The 26,977-nt window shown below is 46.4% G+C and overlaps 1 protein-coding gene across 1 annotated transcript in view; it reads right to left on the bottom strand.

Moving 5' to 3' along the window:
- The window catches only part of LOC119436395 (choline O-acetyltransferase), a 222,309-nt gene that overhangs the window by 58,243 nt on the left and 137,089 nt on the right, over positions 1 to 26,977 (bottom strand). Inside the window, exon 3 of the mRNA XM_037703238.2 lies at positions 18,736 to 18,975. Coding sequence (XP_037559166.1) covers positions 18,736 to 18,975 — 240 coding nt within the window. The remainder of the gene's footprint in view (positions 1 to 18,735; positions 18,976 to 26,977) is intronic.

Below are 26,977 nucleotides of genomic sequence, written 5' to 3'. Positions count from 1 at the left end.
CGTGGCATTAGCCGAGCGGAACAGAGCAAGCTCTCGAACTACGTCACAATATTTAAAGCATTGAGAATGTTCCGCAAAGTGGTTTACGGTATATCCCACTGCCTTTACGGTGCAGGCGACAGTCCTTTATCGAGATAGGTTCACTGCTGTTCTAGGGAGCCGAAGTACCACTCATTCTCAGCCGCGGTGCAACCCCAGGGGACGTATTCTCGGGCGATCGCTTTCGGCGATATCCATTTCAGTGCGCGCTTATTGGCTGGTTGAGCAAAACCAGATGGGCCGATTGGCTGGTTGAGCCCTGCGTCACGCGAAGGCGATAGAATCGCCGAAAGCGATCGTCCGACAATAGGTCCCTGGGAGTCAACCCTGTCACTGCTGAGACGATACATAGTGCTTACGCTGCAAGCTGTGGACCCGAAAAGCACGCATGTACACGAAAGGTGCGCCACATTCTTCACATTCACACATTCTTCAAAGTCCCCAGATTCCAATCCAGTAAATATGCACGTGTTACATGACTCATTATTGCCGTTTTTGTCCCTGCCAGTTTTTCTGAATAAAAGAAAAGGGAAAAAGAGAGAGAAATAGATAAAAAAGTAACTGCAAACTTTTGTTGCGATAACCTCAAGTCAGTGGTTGGCACTCCCGGCCGTCTTCCACAGTTCCTGTGACTCTCAGCTCAAAAGCTGCATTCGCCTGCTCCCATTGCGTAAAGTGTCGACGGTGTAAAACTATGGACATCGCATAACCTCTGCGCTTAGGCATTAGGTACCAGTGCAGTAAGCGGGGCGGCGTGTATAAGTAGCAGTGGTTCAAATTTCTGCAGCAACGAATACATGCTAATTATAGCGCTCAATATTATTCTTTTTTTTTCTTTTTTTTCAGCATCAGTGCTTTCTTTTTTTTGCGTTCTTAGAATTCACGCGGCTCAGTGTCTTCTGTGGCGCCAAACCTGCCGGCGAACAAAGTACACTCAAAGCTTCGTCCCCCGGCAGCCTCCGTTGTGCGCCGTGTCACGCACACAGTCCACGAAGGCGGACACACAGTTGCGGGACCACACTGCTGCATGTTTTTAGACCACGCTTTTGTGGCTGCTGACTAAACACAGCAAGCGTCCAATTAGCGTGTAAAGCTTGAAAATAATCCTTCAGCGAAGCTCGTTGCAACGGGACAAAGGGCAGTCTGCTGCAAGCGGAGATTTTAAATGGGGGGCACGTGTCGTGCACAATGCTGACGCAAGGGCGCGCCGTGTGTGTATATATGTTGTAGCGCTTTTCTCGACTGCGTGGATGGCGAACCGTCGCCGCGACCTCGCCCGCGTTGCGTAGAACGAGCAGGCCGTAGTTGAGGGAGAGCGCGGAACGTGCCCAAGTGGTCGGAACGAGAAGCGAACGTTCGTGGCGGTCCGTGTAATCAAAACTTTCCGCCCGTTCACGATGAAAGTTAGGACGCGAGTGCACGCGGAGTTGGTTGTTAGAGATATATGCTGAGTCGGAGGAACGAGATGCCCGGATGCGAGGCCACTCGCGACGTTGATTACTGTGATTCGTGGGAACGCTGCATTGCACTATTTCAGTACGAAACTCCTGCAGGTTTGCCAGACTGTCTGGAAATGTGGCGCAACTTAGGCGCCATAATGGGTCTTCCGTTGGGAGACGGTCATGGAACATGTGGAGCCACTACGGCGACTCGCGACGAACCAAAACGCGCTTGGCGCACCCTGATAAGGCGGCAGTAGAAATAATAATAAAAAAATGAAAAAAATAAGGCTTTGTAGGTGCAGTAGAACCCCTGCTGTTGTAAAACAACCTGAACCGGACTGAGCAATGAGGAATATTTGATGCAATGGAAACTGACGCGGCGCGCACGTGCTATCGCTCTTGTTGAGCGACGTGATGCACGTGCCAGCCGTTTCGATGAGCTTGTTGGTGTTGGCACGACAGCAGTATAGGCGTGTGGTTTGCCAGAATTTCGAAGTTTCATTGGACTCTTAGCATAGTGTGCGTTTTTGTGCGCGCATGTGCGTAAATGTAATGCAAAAAGTGTTCGCCCTACATCACTGACATTATTTCCGTTTATTAAAAAAGAAAGTACGATAGTTGCCTAATGGATGCGTCGCACTGTTGGGCTGGGATACCGAGGATTTATTCATTCATTGAATCCTTCATTTCTTTTCAATTTTTTTAGGGGGCCTGAAGCGATGTCAGACAGGAACCTGTCTGTCTCACATTATTAACTCAATAATTGCCTAATCAGAACATTATTCAATGTCTAGATATTACCCCTATTTTGCTCGACATTCATGTGTCTTGGCAATACTTTCCGAGATCGTCCAAACCTTTCGTAAACTTTCATTTCAAGTATTACAAAGTTGTAAAAAACGGAAAAGTTCATGCTCTGCCTCAAGTCCTCTGTCACCAAGTCGAGTGTGTAAAAGACAATGTCAGCTTTAGTAGGCAGGTCACGCGTTTCTTAAAAGCAAGTTCTCCTCTTGCTGCCATAGCCACTCTTTCTGAACGCTCGAAAACGTCCATCACTTTCAGTCCGTACAAGGTAGCAGAAAACAGAAAGTCGTTGGTATACATTACATTCTAAGAGTAGTCGTGGGTGTGCCTTATGTTCTATGTTACACAGATCTATAACGTTAGGTAGTGGTCACAGGGTCAACGTTATGTTTACCGCCGGCAATATGTTAGGAAAGATAGCCATTGCTGAGCAAGGAATGAAATAGTGGCTGAAAGGAAATAGAGCACCTGACAGGTGTTACATAAGACATACTGAAAAATTCGTATGGTGTCGTATCGGAATAGTTTATAAAACTATTTTTAGCTATGGCCGCTTTTATATAGGGCAGACAGGTCACTGACATTTTAGAGATTACATGAGCAGAATTAGATGATTTGATTAGCATCTAATTGCAGATTAGCATCTGATAAGATTAGCATCTAATCATCTAAATGATTAGATGAGCATCTAATTAGAGATTAGATGAGCAGAAACGGTTGTTGACCGTGGAATTCAGTCTGACCTTCCCGTGTAGTAGTAGTACTGATTGCTTGTTTATACTAACGAGAAATAAAAGGAAAAGGAGGGGCAAGAAATTACTGCTGTCCGCACTGTAACTGTCTATAACCATTGCTTATATCTGAGCGGCAGTCACCATGGGGGGAATGGTGGTATGGAAGTACCTCCAACACCCCCCCCCCCCCCCCCCCCCCCCTGCTAAGACAGGGAAATAGGATAGGACAAGGAATGAGGATAGGGAAAGGACAGGGAAAGAAGATAGCAGAGACGATAAAGAGGGGAACTATTTTCATATATACAACAAAACCACTAGGCAAAGCTTTCACGATAGTTCGCTTGTGGCGAGTAACTCCTTCAAGAGAGTTCCCCATCTAGCCCAGTACAATGCCTCTCTCACGAATGTAAGTATACTGCCATTTTTAAAGATATTGTAGCTCTATAAAGATACACGAATCCCGAAGTGCGTCTTAAGGTCTAAACGTGTCATATCAAAAAATGTGATAGCCAACCTTTGCTTATCCTTCGTAAAGAAGAATTGTCATTCTTGCACCAATATCTGTCGAGCGGGAACTCGTTGTGTTCATGATGGACGGACTCACACTGCCTTCCCGAAAGCATGCGTCGATGAGTTTTTTTTTTTCTTCGTCTACTTTTCCGACCTAGTGACTTTTCAGTTGATAGCTGGCATTTGTGTTGTCATTTTCCTTCTTTCTGTGTCCGCATTTTCCACGTCTTATGTTTGAAAATATTAACCATTGATCAAAGTGTAAATGTTTAAATCTTAGTGCACGGCGCAGCTATCGTGCACCTTTTAGTTTTGTAACCACAGACAGCCCGAAGCAGGTGCGCATGCTAGTAGTTTCATTTTGCATTAATGTCACCTCCCCTATTGCGTTCAAGCTCGCCTTGAACGCATGGTGCCAAAAAATACGGTGAGGGGCCATAGTTACGATTATGTTAGATGTCTTACACCGCGTAGCCGCTACAGCAGGGTATTTTCAAATAACAAACGTGGGTAGCCGGTGGCAGCAAAGAGAGGGAGTCGCTCGGTTCGTTTGGTTTTGTGACACGGCCTTTGTTTTTTAATGCATTTCAAGTTCTCTCCTGCACGCGACTAAATGCAAAAAAAAAAGAAAGAAAGAAACCAGATGAAATACGGACAAGAAATAAGGAAACGGGAGTCCTAGAGATATGAGAGATCTGAGACGTGACCCACCGTCGCTTTTGCCATATGCTTTTTTTTTTTTTTCATCTGTTTTCCGAATTCTCGGGCTTCTCTCTGCGGGAGAAGACATGAATGAATGATGTTTCGCCGTGCCCTGTCGCAGTGTAAGAAAGCCCAAAATGAAATGCATTAATTTTTTTGCGCACTTTCCTATGGTGAAGCGAATGCTTTTCGAAGCATTCTCCGCGCAGACTGTGGTGAAACCAGTGCTTATAGAAACTACTATGGAAACTCTAGATGACCATCCAACGATTTCTCTCCATTTTCCGCACCGGGTGTGTATACGGACAGCTCGCGGTATTGACCGTGGCGGGGGTAGAATTCGCGAGCCTTACGGATTGCGGGCCGGTCACTGAGGTTTCCGAGAACTCTGATAAAGTGGCGTACAAGAACGATCGGCCAGCGCGAAAGGCATTCTCACCTCGTTATGACGCCCAGCGACGTGCTGACACGAACTAAAGTACTAAAGCGCTTCCATGACCAACGTCGTGCGCAGCAGCTGAACTTATTCTTCCTCTATAAAACAGTGAGCTCTGCCGGAGCGATATGTCAACGCAGGCTGAGTACTATATGTTTGTCATATTGGCATTTTCTGTTCTCCGGGAAATGTAAAGTTTAATTTAAATGGAGAATTCTGTTTTCATAGCGCGGCCATCATCCCGGGAAAGCTCGTTTGAAATCGTGGATAGCAACCAACGTTAAACGAACGAGAAGAGACGAAAACAATCAATAAAAACAAGTAAATACCATCAACCGAGGAACTCTGTATGGAACAAAGACGCATTATTGCCTAGGGATTTTTTTTTAGCCTGGAGGAGGTGAGGCAGGACGTGGAAATAGAAGGTGCGGAAGGGAAGGTGTTGCTGGAAGGCTGCGAGACAGCGCCCCCCCCCCTCCTCCTCCACATAGCGAGGAAAAAAATAGGGGGGGGGGGGATAGGGGACGAGGAGAGTGAGCGTCGAGTTTCGTCTGAGCGGCACGTCTCGCGCGGCTTATGAGAGCTCGTCGATGATTCTGCCCCGTCGCCTGCCTTATTTACTTTTCAGTATCACCCCCAGCACTCCCGCCCCACATACTCCCCCGCTCCCCTCCCGCCAAGCTCCTCATCCTCCCACCGGGACCCGTCCTCCTTCACAAGCCCGCTTATTCGCCCTCTGCGCGAACGTGACGGCGGCATGCAAGATCAAATATGCTAATTAGCGGAACGCGCGTGCGCGCGCATCGTGCCAGCCACTTGCAGAGCCCGGGAGACTCCCGGAGGGAGCATGGCGGGGATGAGGGGAGACAATATATGTAAATAAAGTGGGCGGCCAGACTTTGTTGAGCCGTCGTCGAAGACGAACAGCAGCAGCGCGCGCGCGCGTCGGGCGCGATGGAGTACAGGAGGCAATCGTTGTCACCGGTGCAATGCTCTACTTTTTCGTTGTTGGTATTCTTGTTTGAACGGGTATATCCGCGGACGCCCGTTTCACGCATGTATTTGTTTAGTCTCAGGCCGTTTAGGCTGGAGCGCGCCCCCTGTTCAATGGAGAAACCGGGTTTTCTGTCGAGATGGGTAGCAGTTTTGCGTGGCGAACGCGCATTTTGTTGGAAACTCCTTAGGGCTTTTATGTGCCGAGTCAGGAGGACGACTAGGAAATTGTTTCGAGAAAAACGGATAGTGCACTGAGCTCTCTGAAGGAAGTTGCGTGCTAAATACTCCTGCGGGATGTGTACGATTAAAATATTGCAGTTTATCTACCGCGCCAGGAATAATGCGATGACAACACGCTCAATTCTTCAGAAAAACAGGTTGATTAACCGGCCTCCATACCCCATTCGTGAAGCATAAAAATACACATGCACGCCAGCAAGCAAGCAAGCAAGCAAGCAAGCAAGCAAGCAAGCATGTATGTATGTATGTATGTATGTATGTATGTATGTATGTATGTATGTATGTATGTATGTATGTATGTATGTATGTATGTATGTATGTATGTATGTATGTATGTATGTATGTATGTATGTATGTATGTATGTATGTATGTATGTATGTATGTATGTATGTATGTATGTATGTATGTATGTATGTATGTATGTATGTATGTATGTATGTATGTATGTATGTATGTATGTATGTATGTATGTATGTATGTATGTATGTATGTATGTATGTATGTATGTATGTATGTATGTATGTATGTATGTATGTATGTATGTATGTATGACGACCCAGTGACTTCATAGTAGTTGGTGACTACCAGCAGAAGGAATATTACAGAGCGAAGAAACGCTTGTTTGCAAATATGTTTTCGCCGATGGAAAGTTTAGTACGCGCTGCGGTGGCTCACTGGTTATGGGACTGCGCTGTTGAATGTACGAGGTCGCGCATTCAATTTCGGGCCACGGCGGTGCATTTTTTATGGAGGGGCAATGCAAAAAACCCCCGTGTACCGTGTTTTTGGTGCACATCAAAGAATCCCAGGTGGTCAACCTTAACCAGTGGCCATCCAGTACGGGGTCCGTCACAACCCACTACGCAGTTTCGGCACGTTAAACCCCACGATCTAATATTAATGCTTAGTTCCTCATTCGCTCACCGGAAGCCCGATGTCCGCAGCAGTAAGCGTTGCTGCACTGAGCGGCAGCGCCAAAGTTTGATCGAGTTTGTTCACGCGCTTGAAGCGTTAGTACAACTCCTCTTCTTCAGCTTTTTCATATTTATTTATCATTGTTTTCGTTTTGTTTCGATAATGCTGACGGAGGGTGCTTTTGCGCGGGTATACACGACCTTATTGCGCAGGGTCGCTCATCGTATAAGGACAACTTTGGAAGGAAACAACGGAGACAACCGCTCTTTTATACAGTTAGCTCTTCCGTCCCCGTTCTTTGCCCGTTCACGTTGCCCTGCAATCGCTATTTTGTGTCCCCATCCTCAAGGCTACCTCCACCATAGGTACTCGAGCCTCCCGGTCTCCGCTGCCGTCCACTCGAACACGTCTGGCACGCAGACCGAACGCGGCACTGCGCCTCGAAATCCGCAGAGCAAAAACACGCCGCTCGCAATGCCTGGGAGGGCTTGAAAAAAGATCAAGCTAACGAACCCTAAAATGAGCGTTTCCGCCCCCCGGGGGCAAAAAGGGCTCGGCGGTGGCCGGCGCTGTCTAACCCCCCCCCCCCCCCCCCCCCCCCCCCCCCCTATTCCCTTCCGCAGCGCCTTTCCAGTTCACGTTTTGTCACCCCACCGACAAGCCGCCCGGCACTCGTCAATGCTTGACCCCTCCTCTCCCCTTCCAAACCCCAACCCCGCAGCCCCTTACTCACCGAGGGCCTCGTTTGTTCTGTGCGGTTCATGCGTCTTGATTGTGTGCGTAGTTACTTCACTAGCTGCTCCCTTGGTCACGTTTCTTACGCGCGTTTTGTTTGCATTTCGCCCCCGGCCCGCACGGGGTGGTCGTTTAGATATATACCTAGAAAAACGGAGAGAGGAGCGGGGGGAGTGAGTGACGGTCGTCCTTCTGCAGCAGAGCGGCGTGCTGCTGTTGCTGGTAGCGGTGGAGGTGCGGTGGGCACGCGGGGAGAGCCTTGCTTCTTCGAGGGCACCCCCTCGTACTCCTTGCTGTGGAAAGTGTTTCATTTATCTGGAGGCTAATCAAATTGTCCCTCGCTGTCTTGCGCTGGGTTCGTTTTCCTGGAGCTTTCTTTTTTTTTTCTTCTGTCAGTTCATTTCGAGCCTGGATGTCCTCAGGGTGTGCTTTCGCGAGCGCCGTTCGTTTAGACTGCAGACTCAAAAATAAGTAAAAGAATAACAATCCAAAGTTTACGAAGGCCGACATGGACGGTTTACGCGAGGCGAGCAGGATAAAAAAGATAAAGCGCAAGAAATGAAGGGGCGCCTCTTGTCCCGCTTTCCACCGCTTCTGATTTCATGCTCAAGCGTTCGGTAGCCCACAACTATATACACGGGCGAACGCATAACAAAACCGAGGGAAGAAAAGTTAGAAGACCACGAAAGATGAAGAAAAGAAAACAATGAGGAAGTTTGTTATTACAGCGCCGTTTTCGTTCGCCAATTGTTCGCACTCTTCATTACTCACCGACTCGTTTATTACGTGCGATGTGTTTCGGTTTTGCCGGTCATGCACTTTTTTTATCATCGCCCAACTTGGTTCGCGTTCTGATACTTTTTTTTGTTTTTGCTTATTTTGCTGCGGTCACCACGCTTCGAGCTACGCCACTGTCGTTGAAGCCTTCCACTGTATACCGATACGCCACCTCGCGTGCGTCGCACGTGAAGATGTTGCAGTTTTGAATTCAAATTTTGTCAGCAGGAGTCTTAACGCTGCCCATCACAAAATGCAAAAGGCCGCTCGACCCTGTAGAAGAGAAAAGAGGGCGTTGCCAGGTAGCTCACGTAAATAGCCTTCTACGCCGCACGCCATGCTTCAGAAATGAGCGGTATGGAGCTAGTAGCATTGGATCTCCATTAAGGCGTGCGCACCGGTAATTTCCGTTGGATCTCCATTGCGCACCGGTAAGTAGCGTTGGATCTCCATTGCGCACCGGTAATTTCCTTGCGCCGTGAATCACCCGGGACTGTACGCCACATATAAACTGACAATTTCTTTCTGCGGCGCGAAATTTTTGCGCGTTAAAACACGAAAGCCCTTCACAAGTTGCGTCGCGCTTCGCGGGTTATTGTGCGATTCTGCACGCGAGCATGCAGAAATGACTGCCTGTGCACATGTACACTTTTTCCTATGACAAAGCTCTACGAGAGGTTCGTTCTCCTTGGGCGTGACAAGCTCAATATTGATGGAAGTCGGCCCTGTTAAGGTTACCATTCACGTTACATTACTGTTAAGTTCATGATAAATATGATCGAACTTTTAGTAATAAATTCTGATTCTGACGAAAGGCGCAACTGTTTATTTACAATCAACAGTCATTGTATAAGTTATGCCTTTGCATGCCTAAATAGATACTTCCTTATACAAAATTTGAGCTGGACACTTCCAGCGGGACACTTCCTCTTTGAACGGGACCTTTAGCTAGCAAACATTCGGTTTTGTAGAGAGTGTAAGAAAATACTGTTTATATGTTATTACGTCTAGAAGACGTAAGATTGCGCATCATACTTTTAAGGTATATTGTGGAAACGGGTAAAGTTGTGCCTTGCGCCATTTCATCTCTTGCAGGTATACTACCCACGGCTATTTTGTTCGTTCACGAGGCACGTTTCATTATGCGGTTTCAAAACCAAGTTCCTGGAAAATAACCTCGAGAACCCTTATACTTTTGTTGATAGACTGGGGATACGTGGAGGACATGTTCGGCTCGATGCCCGAGGCATATTGGACGCCAATGTCGTGCGAAAAAGCACTGTGTTTGCTGCTCGTACTTGTGTCGATCGAACGCGTGTTGCCTGTGTCTGTAGCGTTGCAAAGACCATGCTGGACACAAATGCATGACTGTTTCATTCAAGAATGGTTACTACGATTTTTTTTTAAGTCTACAGCGGCTTGGAGGTTGTCGCGGTGGTTTAACTGGACGTCGATACGGTTGCGTGATGACCCGTGAAGAAGTTCACTCGCGCTGTCCCGAGTATATTCACACGATGACCACTTTTTATTTTTTTTTATTTTGCGGTTCTGCGTGCTGAAAGCGTGATCTGAATAAAGAGGCACCGTAGTGGGGGGTTAATTACAAGATATTACGGAATACACGAGTCTTTTTTTTCGGCTGCTGTGGCTGGGATCGAACCCCGCGACCTCCTGCTCAGCAGCGCAACGCCACATACCTTAATCACTGAGTTACTGCGATAGATGGTGCACCAAATTCCGGGCATGACGTGGCTCTGTGAGGCCGAATCACGCTGCGCACAAGGACACGCCGTATGCGATCTGCTAGCGGCGTGATTCGTTGCAGCGCAGCCGCGTCACATACGTCGGCGCACTCAGTCATTGGTCAGATCCGTCTTGCGAATCCAGATCCCAAGGAAATTTCCCGTGGTTAAAGAGGAATGGCTTTTCTTGACATCCTCTAATAATTTTTTAAATATTTGTTACAATAAAAACATTATATTCTATTGACTGTTGGGAGCGAACTTGTTATTTAGCCAATCGATTTTATTACACAAAAATTGTCGTAGGTTGGAACATTTCAAAATAAATTAAAAACTAACTAACTATAACTAACTAAATAACTAACTAAAAATAAATAAATAAGATAAGCAAATAAATTTATACCAATGAACTGAATTTACTGCAATATCTAAACAGCAGAAAGCTGATATATTATACACCGCTTTGGAACAAAACACTAATTTGTGAGCAATACTTTACGCAGAACTAGCGTAAACAATAATAAATTCGCGTAAGCTGTAAAGTAACATCCCATGTTGGTCCGCTGTAGATGATCTGACATAATTGTGACTGTTAGTTTTTTTAGGGGATAAGTAAGCAGTTATAAATACATTCTTCTGCGGAAAAAAATATTGCAGGTCCTAAGCAAGTTATCATCGTAATTAGATCGGCAGAGTTTAGTTTTCTGTCCTAAATTCAGTGAACATCATTCAAAACGTTTCATTGCTTGTCTAACAGCATTTCTGCTTTTCACATGTATTGCAACTGGAAACTCTAAGTAGGCCGGCCACGAGCGAAAGCTTCCTTTTAAGATGTGTAGTGGATTTAATTAACCACGGGCACAGTTGGATAGGCTCAAAGCACTTGCCTCGTGCTACTCCTTCTCTCTTATATATGGGCTAAGGTGTTTTGGGAGATGAAAATTAATCGAGAATACGGATTAATACAATTTTTGATATCTTGCATGAGGTTTGTGTGTGCTCACTTCTCAAGATTTCGTTGTAAATATCTAGTAAAATTCTGTATGTCGAGGACCAAGGTTGACTAAGGTCACTTTGTCGGGGCCAGGTGCCGTTCCTTTCTTCGCAGCAGAAAGAGCACTCTTGAGCTCCCCTAATTGAAAATCAAAGTCGAAATCCGGCGATTCTGATTGTAGCCAATTTTCAACCGCAGTTTCAGCTATAGTCGGATTGACATCTTTAATTCTTGTCGGTTGGCAAAATAACTTGGTCGAGCAAGGAGTGCACATGAGCTCTTAAAATAAAGCAATAACCCATTGAACTCGCGCACCGTAGAAAAAAAGGACAGCTTGCCGTATAAATTTTTTTTATGCTTCGTACGCAACGACGCAGTTGACATGCGTATAGCGAAGCCTAGTGCATGTACCAATGTAGGCTTAAACCCGCGCCCTGCGGTACTTGTCTCTGAATGCGAGATCTCCCCGCCCCTTTCTAAGACTCGATCGCCGTGCTGAGAACAGGCGCGCAGCGCTACAGCGACGAAAACGTCAACGCAAACGAAATTCTGCGCAGGCGTAAACAAACACACTTTGCGCACGGAGCAACACGCACCGCGGCTACACACGGGCACGGATGGGGAATGGAGGATGGGGAGGTGGGGAAGGAATATGCGAGAACGCCGGCGGCGGTGTCTGCGCGTGTGCGCCCCGGATTAACTACAGGCACGTGTGGGCAGAGACGGCCCTCGGCAGTCGCCGGCTAGCACAAGCGTGCACCGCCAATTAATGAGCACCTAATTAAATCAGCGCCGCACGAGCGCCGCGTCTTCATTTGCATGCGACGTTCTCATCGGCGTGGTGTTTCGTTTCTGTTTTTTTTTTTCTTTGATCCTGTCGATTCCTCCCGCTCGCGCGCATCCTGCGGTGCTCGTCATCGCGCTTTGCCGGTCGCTGATTCTGCCTACGTGGTCCGAAGGTGTAATTCTTGTAGCGGGCTTTAGGCGTACCGGGAACGCTACTCGGTTGGCCTTGCTGCTCTATAGTTTGCGGACATGTCACTCCTGTACAGCCGTGGTTCGAGAAACGCCGTGCTATATATATCTAACGCGGTGTTTTGCTAACGGTGTTTTGCTAACGAGTGCTTGCATGTAGGAACAGATTATCGCACTCAGTTATTATCTTCTCGTGTGTCGTAATTTTCGTTTCACGTATTTTCCACGAAAGCCGCAGGCCAATACAGCAGAGTGCACGTGACAGATGTGCGTGCGCAGTGGAAGCGCGAGTCGGGAGGGATTACTACGCATGCGCCGCACTCGCGACGACTCGCAAACGCGAGCACTGACGGCTATGTGCCCGTGCGTTGCTATACAACGCTCGGCGCCCTTGAAGAGAGTAACTATATTGCGACTTCGGCTATTGGGCAATTTCTCTTGATGATGAGTTACTCCCGAACGAAAGCTCACCGTGCACATGCACACCCCTCCAATTTTTTAGCACACGGGTAAGCGGTCGGGAACGTTTAGCGCCGGTCCTGTCACAGCTCCTTCGTCGCTCTCAAGCACCTTTGTCAGACGCCGTACTCCAGCTGAGAGGATACGTTCAGTTGAGGGGAAATGACGGTAACGTAAACATTCTGCTCTTTATATCTCCGTTATCATTAGGTAATTAAAAAATTATTGGGAATATAATAATTGAGAGGCATCACTGTAATTCCTGCTCGCAGAAATACATCCCGCTGTAAAAAACAGGTGCAGCAACAAATAGTTGCATACTCGCGCTTCCTGTCACACGATCCAAGTGGAACCCGCCAGGTTTCCTGCATACCCGTTGGCACCGCCTGGACCCCATCCCTCCTACACTGCATTCCAACTGGACTATCTCGAACCAAGGCAACTGTTCTCTGCCGAGTGTAGCTTGGAATATCTTTGACGAATACGTTTGCTTGCCGCCTCGGTATGGTTGTCAGTACTGTCTGTCAAGATTGCAGCAGTAAGGAAACCCTCGAACATGTCTACTGTCATTGTCATCGCTGCAGTCCCAGAGACAGTCACTCGCGACAGCGTTGGCACGCCTCGACAAACGGCCGCTTTCTGAGCAGACGATCTTAGAGTGCCGGTTGATGCGGTCTTCACAGCAGAGGGCGACGAAGGCACAAGTGCTGTTCCTCCGGTCAAGCGACCTAGTTGAACGACTGTGACACTCTCGCGTTCTTCTATGGGTGTGCGTATGTTGTTTTTTTTTTCTCCCTATCTCTGCATGTGTTTTCGTTTTTTATCTTTCTGTCTCCCCATACCTCTACCCAGTGTGGAGTAGCAAACTAGATGTTTATCTTCCAGGTAACCTTCCCGCCTTTCGCGTCTCATTTATCTCTCTCGAAGAAAATGCTTTGCAGGTGCCATTTAATCTTCTAACGGTAGAATATGAACAGCCATACGCATAGCGGATGGTAAACAGCTTGGTCTAGAAAGGTACTGCAGTGCAAGTAAAAAAAAAAAAAAAACGTTACAAGCAATTTGCAGTCACTAGCTTAGCCACGCGTGGACTGTGTATCAAGTTGTAACAGGCGCTAGAGCAAGAAACAATGATATTTGGGCGTTTTCGCACGACAGTAACTTGCAGTGCCTGCAACTTAAGTGTGAAGTGAAAGACTATTCTCCTGTTCCTCGAATACAGCGACGAGCTGCAGAGAATCGTTTTTGACCTAGATATTGTTGAGCAGCTTGCTTTCTTGCGGACAAACTAGAAAGTGAGAAAGTTTATTTTATGCGCTTCGCCATAAAATAAACTTCTCACTCTCGCAAAAGTCCTACTTAGAATTCCGTGACCAGGCATGTTGTTTCTGCGTATATAAGAGCTAAAGAAATATGGTGGCCACATCTGTGTTTTAAATAAATATAGGACAGAAACAGCAAAACACGGAATTATGTCTTTTTTAAGTAGGAGTCGCTTCTGAAATAATGATTTCTTCATCGAATTCACAATTATTTACACTCTTTATTGCTGCTTGTAAACCTACTGCATGCTACCCTTTCAGCTCGCCCAACATCGTTAAATAAAAAATTATGGCATCACGTCAACGTTTTTGTCCCATTGCTTTCTCTATAATTGGTGGATCCATATTTTATATTTGCTTAACGAGCATTGGTTAAGCTAGCAATTTACCTAATGCTTTGGTAGGTAAGAAAGCCAACAACCCCGTCGCTGGGTAAAGCTTGGCAGGTGTTCGGTGCTGAGAAAAAAGTATTTCTGGGTTGTTTTGGCTTTTTTAATCAAGAACAAAATATGTTTGCTATATAAAGGTCGTCCTAAATCTACCCCATTAGGATACAGCTATCAACATTTCCAGATCCCTATCAGTTCACAGCCTTTCTTTTTTTCCAGCTTAATCATTGTTCGAAGACCGGCCTTTTATTAAACAATGACAAGGCTTCCTTATCAGTCATTACAATGCTGCGTAAAGATTTCTAGATTTATTTTCCATGGAGCCCCACTGAAGGGCCTCTATCGCAATCAGTCTTGCGTCGTTCCATTTGAAAAGCTCTTCGTATCTCCCTGGCTAGCTTCCCAATCTCTGAATGCAAATTCAGTTGAAAGTCAGCGCTGTATGTACGTGTTTGGCTCTCAATGTCCCGTTGTCATGTGCTGGAAGTTATTGATCTTAGTGGGAAACACAAGATGGCAATGCTGGCGGATTTGGTTGCGTGGCACTCCTTCCCCCCATAGGACAGAGCCTCCTCTTCGTGACTTGCATTTGAGTACAGGCGTTTATCTTATCTAAAAGAAGAAGGCCAGCGGGATTAGATCATATATTGTGTTAGAAAGGGCGGAAAGGGGAGGAGGACATAGATCGAAGAAGTTGATAATTTTTGTCTACATGCTCCCGCCCTCTGTTCTAGTACTGCCTTTATGCAATTTCTAACGCACGCTAGCTCGTTTACTGAGGTCTCGACTTCAGGTGCAGTGACATGCTTCGTGCGGAGCATCCTCAAAAGACCCCGGTATTGCGGCATGCGTGTTGCAGCAAGCGCTTTGGCCGATCATCGATCGCGCATATGCGTCGCTCAAATGAGCAATAGAGCGCACGTGGTGGTTAAAATTACGTCTGCCCTAGAATGTTGAAGCAGACGTGGAGGAAAAAAAAATGTGATAGTTTATACCGAACTAGTCCGTGCTGCGGGCGAATGTATTCTGTGCCTCGCACAGCACTCCACACTTTGCGATCGCTTTGTTTTGTTTTATGTTTAGTTATAAGCGGGCGTCTGGTTTCTGGTAGGGAGACGTGTACGCGAAAGTAGGGCGCGCGTTAACGCCGAAGCTTGTGTACTTTGCTGGGTGCACCTGTACGGTAGCGAATGCAGCCAGGAGAGTTCATTCTCGTTGAATTATTCGCTCGCCTAAAAGGACTTTGATTATGCCGGCGTCGCAATTTGAATTGCAAAATGTTGCCACGAAAGGGGATTTCCTTAGGGCTAAAGCTGCCTGTGTTCTCTGTTGACCAAACGAAGCGTTCAATAGAGGATTATGACTGAATGGAGAATTTCGCTGAGCGAACGTAATAGGAAACGGAGTCACTGAAGCAGGTTTCGAATACAGTCTGAAGCCGCTTGTGCCTGAAGCCGCTTGTGCGAAAATGCTGGTGCCATGGTTAGCGCTGGGGCACGTTCATGAAGGAAAGTATACGCAATCTTTTCTGGAGCGCTAGACTTTAACTGAGGGCACGTGATACCCTACTGAAGCAATCGTAGCGTAGGCGAAGTTTATATATAATAGCAAAGAAGTCTTTCCAGACTTCCCTCTATTACGGTCACATTCCAACGCTGCGCTCTGCGCCCAGGTAACTTCGTGCAACCTTTCCAAGGGAACCTTAATCATATTTTGACTTGTTCGCTGCAGTGCGTCAATTTTCTTTAGATAAAGGATTTCACAGTGCCATATATATTTTATTCCATTACCTTCGCAGAGAAATGTAATCCTGGCACATCCATCGCACCGATGTGTTTGATGTCTGCAGTCGACTGAGCGCACAACTCACTAAAGCGGCAGCGCATAGATGGGATGCAGGGTATTTCACTTAATTTTGGGCAAACTTTAAAAATATGCAAATGCTACGTACCTCGACTGAACTAAGGTAATTTTGTTTGCCACAACTTGGATATGCTCAGATTAATTTTTGCATGCCGTCTAATAATAATAATAATAATAATAATAATAATAATAATAATAATAATAATAATAATAATATTAATAATAATAATAATAATAATAATAATAATAATAATAATAATAATAATAATAATAATAATAATAATAATAATAATAATAATAATAATAATAATAATAATAATAATAATAATCATTATGACTGGCCGCTCGAGGTACTTTGCGTGTATTCGCGGGCATCTTTCAGGCTGGGAAAAACACTTTTATGTAGCACATATTGAGCAACAGAAAGCTGTATCGGGAGTTTCTCATGTTGCTCTACAATTTTCTCATTGGCGCTTTTCATATAATTATAATAATTGAGAAGTCGATAAATTATTTAAGACTAATTATCTAATTAAGCGGAATGCAAAAAATAATATGAGTATCTCCAAGTGATAGTAACCAAAATTACCTTGGTCCTGTCCAGCTACGTGGCATTTGCATATTTTTAAGGTTTGGCAGAAGTTAGTGTAACACCCCATATATGTAATATCTTTTTTTCTTGTGTGGTCCCCCTCTCCCTCATTTTCATCATTCTGGGGCAGTTCACTTTCTTTCTTCCTTTTCTCTTTCTCTCTATCTTTCTTTCTTTTCCTTTCTTTCACTTCCTCACATATCCCACGAAAGAAGGCTTCTCTTCAACATATGTGATATTGCGGCAAAGCACGCTTTACAGAAGATAGCGTAGACTCCTGAAGCACACCTTTATGGGCGCTTGCTATTGGTATAATGGGCACTGATTGGCTTCTTATATTTAGTTTGCCTTATTTCGGTTATGTACGAAACTTTGCAACCGTTTCCTTTTTTTTGCGTTACACACTTTTCTTGGTAGGCCTGCAACGTTACATTTTATTCAGATTAAAGATTGTTCGTATTCGAACGTTTTCAACAAATCGGTCAGTTTTGGAACGAACAACAAATATAACGGCAGGAAAAATACGAATGCTAAAGAACTAGCTAACCACATGACTGACATTATGTGTAACATTTTGTTTGGTTAACGAGCAGAAAAAAAATGCTTACACATGCTGTGTCTGGTAATCGCCTGTTGTAAAAAAAGGTTCGAAGACGTGTTGTTCCCGCTGTCAAGCTCAGTCGCAGCCCGTTTCCGGGTAGCTTTGTCGATCATCCAGTATTGTCATTGTTCGGGTTATTACAGTTGAATTAAGTGTAATATTAACGCTACAGTGCACTGTATTTCTATATACGTCAACAGCCAACAATCCCAACCCCTGGTAAAGAAAGTGCTCGTGGCATAACCCCGCTTTTCCGACAAGTGTGCTCCGCTAAAAACCTGGCCTATACGGAAATGTAATCGGTAGTTTATGTGTTTGACAAAAAGACAGATTTCAATGTATATTCACCTGCATACTCAAGAACAATGCATAATCTTATCTCGAGAAAGAATATATTTATGTTTACCTCCACGCGACTGTGAAGAAATCTTCAAGTTACGAACCACTAATTATTAGCCTCTGGTTAGCTACTTGACGTTGAACTCTGATGCGTTCGAGGGTTATTTTTGAAGAAAAATGCAGCGTTGCAGTGAATAGAATGATTTCGTTTGCTGTTGCCCGGTTCAGAAAATAAACTCGAACCACGCGGTCGCCTGCAATACATATTATTTTAATTTCTCTGTTTTTTTTTTACTAGCAATTGCTTGTTGATAACGTTCGTTAACGTAACATTAATGGTACCTGCTCGGGCACGTCCTAAATTTCCCCATTGCAACTAACACGTCATAGAAACATACATCATGACTTGCAGCGCCTATTATTTATTGCTCTGGCGACTGGACACACATATTCAAAGTAATATCCCCGATTGTAACTTTGATGCTTCAGCGTTTCGCGACGTTGGTTAATTGTGTTTTCTTCAAGCGTAATGCTTACCACAAAGAGGGGCGGTAGTGTTGCTACGTAATAATGAGTGAAAAAATAACTATACAGGATTCGTGAATCGAGAGAAAACAGTTGCTACTGCTTTGGACACTCCTGGTTGTGCGTCCGATTAATTGTTTTAGGGCATTGCCGAATGAAGCTTGGTTAGATGGGGGCTTCAGGGTCGGATTTCCCCTGTCTGTCAGGTACGCGTACGCATCCGGCGGTTGGAATAGGTCTTTAGAGATCATGAACATTCACTACGAGCGCTGAAGCGTTTTCGTGCAGTCGTCCGCCATCTGAGTGCGCCCATTACGCTAACGTACAGGTGAAACTGGAAACCGCCACGGCAATGATCATGGAGCTCTGGCACAAAAGACGAAGTCACTGGAACTTCTACAATATTTATAAATGGTAGACAGATCAATGTAACTATGTGCCCATTCAGGTTATCGCTTGTACGCTCCATTCTCAGTGTATGGCATCCATCTTTCACACCACTTCATTTAATTCCGCGACCGCTGCCTTTACACCCACAAAAGAAAAAGTGAAGGCAGCGCTGTAAGTCTAGACGTGTCTCTCCGACAGAACGTGTGTGCGCACCCAGTTATCGCGTGATGAGGCGAAGAGCCTGAGCTTTTCCTGGAGCAGCGGTCCCAGCGCGTCACGGCTCCCTTTGCCGTCCTGTGTGTTGCTGCCGCCGCCGTGCTCGAACTGGTGCACAATCCGCCGGGTGGCCTCCATCTGTGCGGGGCTGCTCACCACGGCCACCAGGGAGTCGAGGTAGCGCTGCAGCGTCGCCGCCAGGGCGGGCACGAAGGCGCGTTCGAGCTCGCTGCACGCCTATGGAGTCGAGCACGGGGTCATCGCGGCAGTGGTAGGTGGTGGTGGCAAGTTGGCAAGGTGGAAAGGAGTATAAGGTACGGTGGGCGGTGGCGGCGATTTCGTGCGGAATGTGGAGTAGAGCCGCAGCAGTGGCGAATAAGGGGGGATGGGTTTTTGAGGTGTTAGGTGAGTTTGGCAGCGCCGAAACAAATAGACGGGCGCATGGAGAGGTGAGGACAACGGAGAAACGGGCACGACGCGAGGACGAGAAAAATTAAGGAGTCGGACAACGAAACAAACGAAAGACAAAGCAAACGCAAAAAAAAAAAATGAGTGAAAGTGTGCGCAAGATGCGATCAAAAATAGAGGAAACAGAAATGAGGCCGAAGAAGGCAAGGAAAGGGGCGACGGGAATTAAGAAGGGCAGGTCGCAAGGAACCAAGGTTAAATTAAATTAGATTAGAGTAGATAGATAGATAGATAGATAGATAGATAGATAGATAGATAGATAGATAGATAGATAGATAGATAGATAGATAGATAGATAGATAGATAGATAGAAGGTAGGCGAGCAAGACAAGCAAGTGGTAGATCAGGAGGATTGAGAGGAAAGAGATAGGGATAGGAAGTTGTGGAGGTTGAAGGATTGGAAGTAGATGGCGTAAGATGAGGGAGAAGAGAGAGGAAGAGAGAAAAGAGAAAGAAATTCAGATGAATGAAACACAGTGAAGCAATCATTAAATGTTTTTTTTTTTTTACATTTGTAGCAACCACTTTTAAGGAGCGTGTACTAGATCATGCCTAATGTGTAGAACTCGTTCTCATTCTTTGTTTGCCTTGAATGTTTTCTAACCTGGAAAGTAGAAAGCATCTTTGTCCCAAGTACACCGTGCACAATCCACATTAAAATTACAATGGGGTGGTGGTGAATTGTAGCAACAGGCGGGCTTAGCCGGTCAATCAAGGGCGGCAATTGCTCCACCTGAGCGTCTCTTACAATATCGCTGCAGTGTTTCACCCAATGTCCATCAACCCAGCTTCTCTTAAGAATTCGATAAGGAGATGTGAAGTTTCTTTGCGGGCTATAACTGATCCCTCAGGAAATACAAGGTGTTGCAGGCACGCATGCGGAAGGTACTTTTTGTTTTGTAGATTCTCCAGGGGAGAGTCCCTTTCATCTTGGAATTTCGGGCACGACCACAGAATGTGTTCAATGTGTCCTGTCTCGTCGCATGCCGTACAATTCGGAGTATCTTTTTCATTCCTCACTGACTTTCCACGTCCTCTGTGCGCAATACCAGTGTTCATGGCATTCATGATATGCACGATCGGATACCAGAAAAACAAATTAAGAGGATCGTCTGGCTTCCTGAAGAAATTGCTCCTTTCATGAGCAGTCGAGATCAAAAGGCTAGAGAACTCGGCGCCAGCAAGAGATTTAAATTTCTTCTAGCACAGCCATGCAACGTGGAATTCTCATAACTCATTACACTGGTCGCCGGCGCACGTAGCTGTACCGCTTGATTTCAACCTAGGCTGCGATGAAAAAACAACTTTTGCCTGTGGTGCCTAGACTTTTGCTCGTGACTATACCATTCCTCGTACGTACTAGTTCTCTACCCTACATAAATAGTTCTGGCATTACTTTTGAAACATGGCATACTCTCGCTGGACGAACCCTGAATGTTACAAACACTTAAGTTGAAAACCCGCCTCATGTAATTGCAATTCCGTAACCAACTACTTAATTTTTTTTACAAATCGAAAAGTCGTGGCTATAAAATGTATCTCTTTGTGTCGATGGCACGACAAATCTTTAAATCTCCTTACTCCTATTTATGTGAGCGCAAGGATGAGACCCGCAGGTTCAAACAGATTGTGTGCTCTCTTATGTCACGAAAACATGTAAAACTGTTATCGCTTATACGTTCGCACCCGTACTACCTAATTGGTATCGTTGTGTAGAGGAAATAAGCCACTGCTCGATCATGCATAGGTCGCGCACATAGATGGCGCCGTTGTTGCCCCACGCATGAGGCAATCGGCGCTAAAGTTAGACTCTCGCTCGGTGTTCAGAGATGCACATCTCGGCAGTACATTTGTCAATCCGAGTGGGAGTGGTCGCGTTTGAGGGAGCTCACTCCGCCATAGTAGATAAAACCCACCAAATTCAAAGCCTGTGCCCATCAAGAGTTATAAGGTTCACAAGTGTTGGATTTGATGCAGAAATTTGATGGATATGGCGCCCCCAGGTTCGACACGTATTGTCGACAAGGGCGGCGATGTGGGCTTGTACGTACACAATGGTGCGTCTAATGTGCCTTATTTTGTCTTCGTGTTCCCCTGCGCTCAACCATCTTTAGTCGACCCAGCGTTAAGGAATGACGTGAAGGAAATCGGGCAGCAACACAAAGGGATAACAAATCGCGCCCACCAGCTATGATCACGGCGGGCCCACTACGAATAGGAAGCGAGCATGATTGCAAGATTAGGACATACTAGCCCCATTAACTGTATCATAAGTTAAGCATGTAAGCTTTGTAATGCGTGAACAAATGTCACTTATGTATTTGGTTACGTCCATTTCTGATACCCTAGTGCCCATACACCTTCAGCACCAGGCACAGCGCGTTTCACGTACCGCACTGTGGCTGCGTCCCTAATATAGCCTGCCCGATTCTTTTTTTCCCTTGCATATGTTACCTGACAGAATAACATTTCACGACAAGTGGTGCAACCGGCCAAACCTCGTCATCGCCTTTTTTTTCGTAGTGCTATTGTATAGACCGTAAAAGAAAAAAAAAAGAACTGCGGCTCACTCATCGTGCGAGTGCTTTCCGAGCTGCCCTTACGCGTCGTTACGAGCGGCACTACACACGCACCGAGCGTGTCGCTCTTCCCGAACCCTGCGTTTATCCTTCGCAGCCGAAGTGCGTCGTTCGGAGTAGAGCCCCGCGGCGGTGCGTGCGCTCAATGCGCAGGCGACCGCAGACGCATCGCTTCCGTGTCACGTCTCCGCCATAGGATCCATTCTTCCCGTGCACGCCGGAAATACTTCTCCCCGACTTCCTTCCGCCTTTGTGCGCCTGCCTGCGTACTCCCGCCCACGTCTTACTCACTTGCCTCGCTTTACGCATCTTGTTCTGAAGCTCTGCTTTTTAGGCCGAACCCCGCAGAGGAGTGCTTATCATCTCAGGCTACTGACCTCACCACTTCACTGGTACGGTCTCTGGTCAGAGCATGTTCGCGTCAATTAGAATCGAATGCAACTACTGGGGCGGTGCAGCATATGGCTTCGTGGTGCAGAACGATCTTGTTGACGCGGGCGTTGTTTGAAGGGCGAAGCAGTCATATGCAAATGCCCGCTTATTCACGGGCATTTTCCGGTCCTAAATATACCAGTGCTGCTCCAGTCGTTGTGTCTCATTAAAGCAGGGCGTGTCCCTGTAACCGCTAACGCAGTGCGACTAACCAAATTTCTACAATCGATCTTTGCCGTAACGTAATTAGAGTAAAGTATTCACAAAAAAGTCTTACGCTAGGAAATTTCGTAAGGGCACATTCCAGCCAATCCTGATGCAGGATATATGAATAGCGAACACGGCCAGCCAATCCCAAAGGCACTTACGAACGAAAAGCCTCGCGAATTCGGCCCCTGGAAATGTTCTGCACGTTAACAGAAGGCATTGAGCGTGTCCAATGTATTTGAAGAGATGAGAAAACAGGGGCCGAATTCACATAGCCTTGACATACTAAAAGTCTTTCGGTGCGGCGATGTAATTATACATGTTTACACGCATACCGCTATATCGCACGAAATGCTTTGTGAGTACTGCCCAGGGCTGTATTAAACCTATGCTAAAATTTTCTTGAGAAAGTTCCAGCCCATCTTAATACTGGACATATACTAATGCTGAATAATAATAATAATAATAATAATAATAATAATAATAATAATAATAATAATAATAATAATAATAATAATAATAATAATAATAATAATAATAATAATAATAATAATAATAATATCAAAAGAAGGAAACAGATTGATACGACGGGATCTGTTACAGGCATAGGTAGTGGTACAAGACACATAGAGAAGTTTTGAAGAAAAGAAGAAAGATTGGAGGCATTTATACAAATATTCTAGAAAGAAAAGCATGCATAGTATACCTGATTAACTCAAGCAGGCTAGCAGACTATAGGCTAGGCTAGGTTTCAAAGGGGATGCCAATAAATCATCATCATCATTATAATCCTGAAGAGCAGAAAATACAGCAGCAAACAATCGCAATAGTGTCAGAACTGCGTTTGCTGCAGAAAGAAATACGGAGACGACTCAGCACATCGCAACAGAATGCGAAGATATTTATCCAGTCAGAGCCGTGGGAAACGAACACCTTGCCGAAGCGCTGGGTTTCAGACAACTTTACGTGAACATTAACTGATCAGAGACGACGATAAGCAAGAGAAGATTGGAATACTGGTAGAAGAGAAAGCAGAGAAAATATGGGCACGGGATCGTCCGAGGCATAGCTAAATTACGAGATAAAGCAAAAATAGGCACGTGCAAGATTAGGATCTGATAACACGTAAGTATCTCGCACAAGCAAGCTCGTTATTTGCCGCCACCCCTACCTACAGGGTATGCTTTCCGCGATCGTCATCACCAGAAAGACGCCATTGGAGAGCTTTATAAATAAGGGACACAAAGTTAAGCGACACAATCCACCTCGCGCAAAAAAAGAAAAAAGAAAAAAAAGTGGCACCATAGCAACAGTGTTCAGCCGTACACCGTGATTAGAGGAAAAAGATACCGGCAAGAGTCAGCGTATACGACATAATTATATAAAAAGTACATTCTTTCAACAAATGTAATCTGTCGCACAACGTATTAACAAATTATCTCGAACAGTGTAAGCAGATTAGATAGAATGCGTAAAACATAAAATTCGAAAGTACATTCTTTTCAGTGAACGTAACTATACCACAAAAGAACGAATCAAACGAGTTTAAGAGTGCAAATTGTTGACCTAGCGGAAGCATCCGCCCCGGTCTCTGCCAACTATAGCTCGCTGCCAGCGTTTTAACCTTAACTCACCGTCAGTTTGAACTTCCGCGAAAATATCCCGCATATTTCTAAGAGCTGCTGAGGCGGCGGCGGCGGCCTAAAAAGCGAATACCACTTACTGGCGTACCCTTATATTGATATACTACGTGATGATACATGCACTCAAAGGTTCAGATATAAAGCTCTGCAGAGCAAAGTTTACGGAACGCAGACGCGGCTATCAGACGCGGCACTTCCTTCTCGCTAGGTGGAAAGCGGGCGACGCATTTGCATGCCCCATACGGGGACCGGGCCAAGCGAGCCGCGCGTGAAAACACGACCGTTCCATTAACGCCGCCGCCATCGGTGGGCGGGCCCGTGATTTGCCATTACGCTCGCGCCGCGCGTGACAAATGTAGGGAAGATAATTAGCAGCCTCGTTGGGGCCGCGTAAATCAGGTCTACAGTTTGCGACAGCCTGGACGATCTTTGTTCCGTCTCCAACTTGATCATCGAGTGTGTTGCAGCCGCCGCGAGCTTCCATATAGATGCCACGCACATTAGGCCAAATTTCTTTCATTTAAGCGATAACGGAAGGAAGCGCTGCTTCTTTGTTCTGTTCCGAGTTAAGAGGGTGGCGAGTGTTTTGCTCGGCGGCTTTTAGCATTAAGACTCTGGTCCCGAATTCGCAGAAACATGGTACTCTAGAATCGTTGGCATGAAAAAAATTTCAGGCAATCCTGATGCTGAACTTATTATTAGTGAAGACGGGCTGGCCAATTACAAAGAGCACTTGCAAAATAATTTTTTTTTGCATTTGACCTTCTGTACTTTATGGAAGTGGTTGCGCAGGTTTGACATTACAGGATGCGCATGGAGGAGAGATATTAGAGGAGGGTGTGAAGCTTGACAAACGAAAGACTTATTTTCGTCTTAACAACGCGGAATCCTTACTAAAACTACGTGAAATCAACATTTCTACGTAGGGGATGCATTCGAAGCATATATATATATATATATATATTGCCGCAGAGATTTCTCCACACGAAGTATCCTTCCAGGCGTCTCATCGCACCGCCGTTAGAAGAGCGCCAGCAACACCACGCGCATGGCGTGACAGCGCGTGTCTCTCGTGCACGCGAACGCGGCTGCGCGTTGGCTGAATCTGCGGACGTGGTTGACTGTGGAACGCGTTCCTGTTAACTGTGCTTGCCAATTGTGTGTGTGTGTTTTAGTCTTAAATTTCCGGGCACAAGGTTGCCCACAATAAACCAGTTTGTTTAGTGTGCTTCACTGAAGAGTGCTACATTTGTGGTGGAGGTGCGGGGTATGATTGGAAGTCCCCAGTGCGCAAGAGAGCGGAGCCCTGACCCTCGGCGATTGGAACCCGGAGAGCTGACTCCAGTACACCAGCGCACAAGCCGCCGCCTCCGAGGAGACCCGCCTGAGTTCGGACCGCTTCCTGTTGCTGCCAGCATTGCAGGCAACAGTTACCAGCGACGGCACAGCCATGACCAGCTCGGTGGCATCGTCGCCGCTCATCGTGTACCCACTACGTACGCCTAAGTCCTTCCATGGCGATGCGTTCGAAGATGTGGAAGATTGGTTAGAACATTTCGAGCGAGTCGCAGATTTCAATGAATGGGACGAGGCACGGAAGCTTCGCAACGTGTACTTCGCGTTAGAAGAGTCAGCGAGGACATGGTACGTGAACCATGAAGCAGCGTTGTCTTCGTGGCAAGAATTTCGGCGACAGTTGCTTGCCACGTATGCCAGCACCGATCGGCGAGAGAAGGCAGAGAACGCCCTACAAGCCAGAAACCAGCGCACTAACGAAAGTGTCGGCATGTACATCGAGGACATGTCCCGCCTTTTCAAACGTGCGGACCCAAACATGACCATAAGATAAAAAACTACGCCATCTGATGCGTGGAGTTAAGCAAGAGCTGTTTGCAGGACTCGTTCGCAACTCACCATGCAGTGTTGCTGAGTTTCGCACCGAGGCGACGACTATAGAAAAGGCGCTGCAGCAGCGTGCCCATCACTACAATCGTGATGTCAGCAGTGCACCAGCCGACCTCCTGTCCGCAAGCCCAGGCAGCAACACACGAAGCGCTAATAGAACTGGTGCGTTCTATCGTAAAGGAAGAGCTTCGAAAGCTGCAGCCATCGCAAGCCACGCCGACAGTTTCAACTCTTGCCGCCGTCATTCGCGATGAAGTTCGGCATGCCATTCTGCAGCCAGGTTTTGAGGCACCGCCTGTGCATCTCGAACAAGCGCCACCGGTACGTCGCGTGCCGACGTACGCTGATGTGTTATGCCAGCCATCCGTGCATAATGCTCCATTCACAGCTCCCAGCAGCCGCCAGCCGACTCCGCGCAGTGAACCCCTTCTGGCAGAGCTGAGGCCACGAAAAAGCGACGTGTGGCGTGCACCCGACCGGACGCCACTCTGTTTCCACTGCGGAGAAGCTGGACACCTTTACAGAATGTGCCCATATCGCAGGGCAGGTCTTCGCGGCTTTACGATGAATGCACCTTGCCCCCGTAATGGTGAAAGACCCGTGGAAATTCAGGACTACTTGTCCAGACAACAGGACTCGGCGGCTCGATACCAACACCAGCCGCGATCACCAGCGTCTACACGCTTCCGGTCACCTAGCCCACGGCCGTCCTCGAGTTCACCAGGACGTCGTTCACTGAGCCCACGACAGGAAAACTAAAGCGAGCGACCTGTGGAGGCGAGGCCGCTGACGTTGGAAAAAGCCAAGATCCTCCGTCGAGTTTGCCGAGCAGCAGCGACGAACAGAAACGGGTTAATAAGATGAGTAAACAGAGAATTTCTTCAGACTTGAGCATTACCATAGACGGTCGCGAACTGAATGCCTTAGTGGACACAGGTGCTGATTATTCCGTCATAAGATATGCACTCGCAAAGGAACTGAAAAAAGTTTTGATGCCGTGGAGTG

This window comes from Dermacentor silvarum, chromosome 1, assembly GCF_013339745.2.
Source record: "Dermacentor silvarum isolate Dsil-2018 chromosome 1, BIME_Dsil_1.4, whole genome shotgun sequence".
Lineage (NCBI taxonomy): Eukaryota > Metazoa > Arthropoda > Arachnida > Ixodida > Ixodidae > Dermacentor > Dermacentor silvarum.
This window is presented reverse-complemented; position numbering and strand designations above follow the sequence as displayed.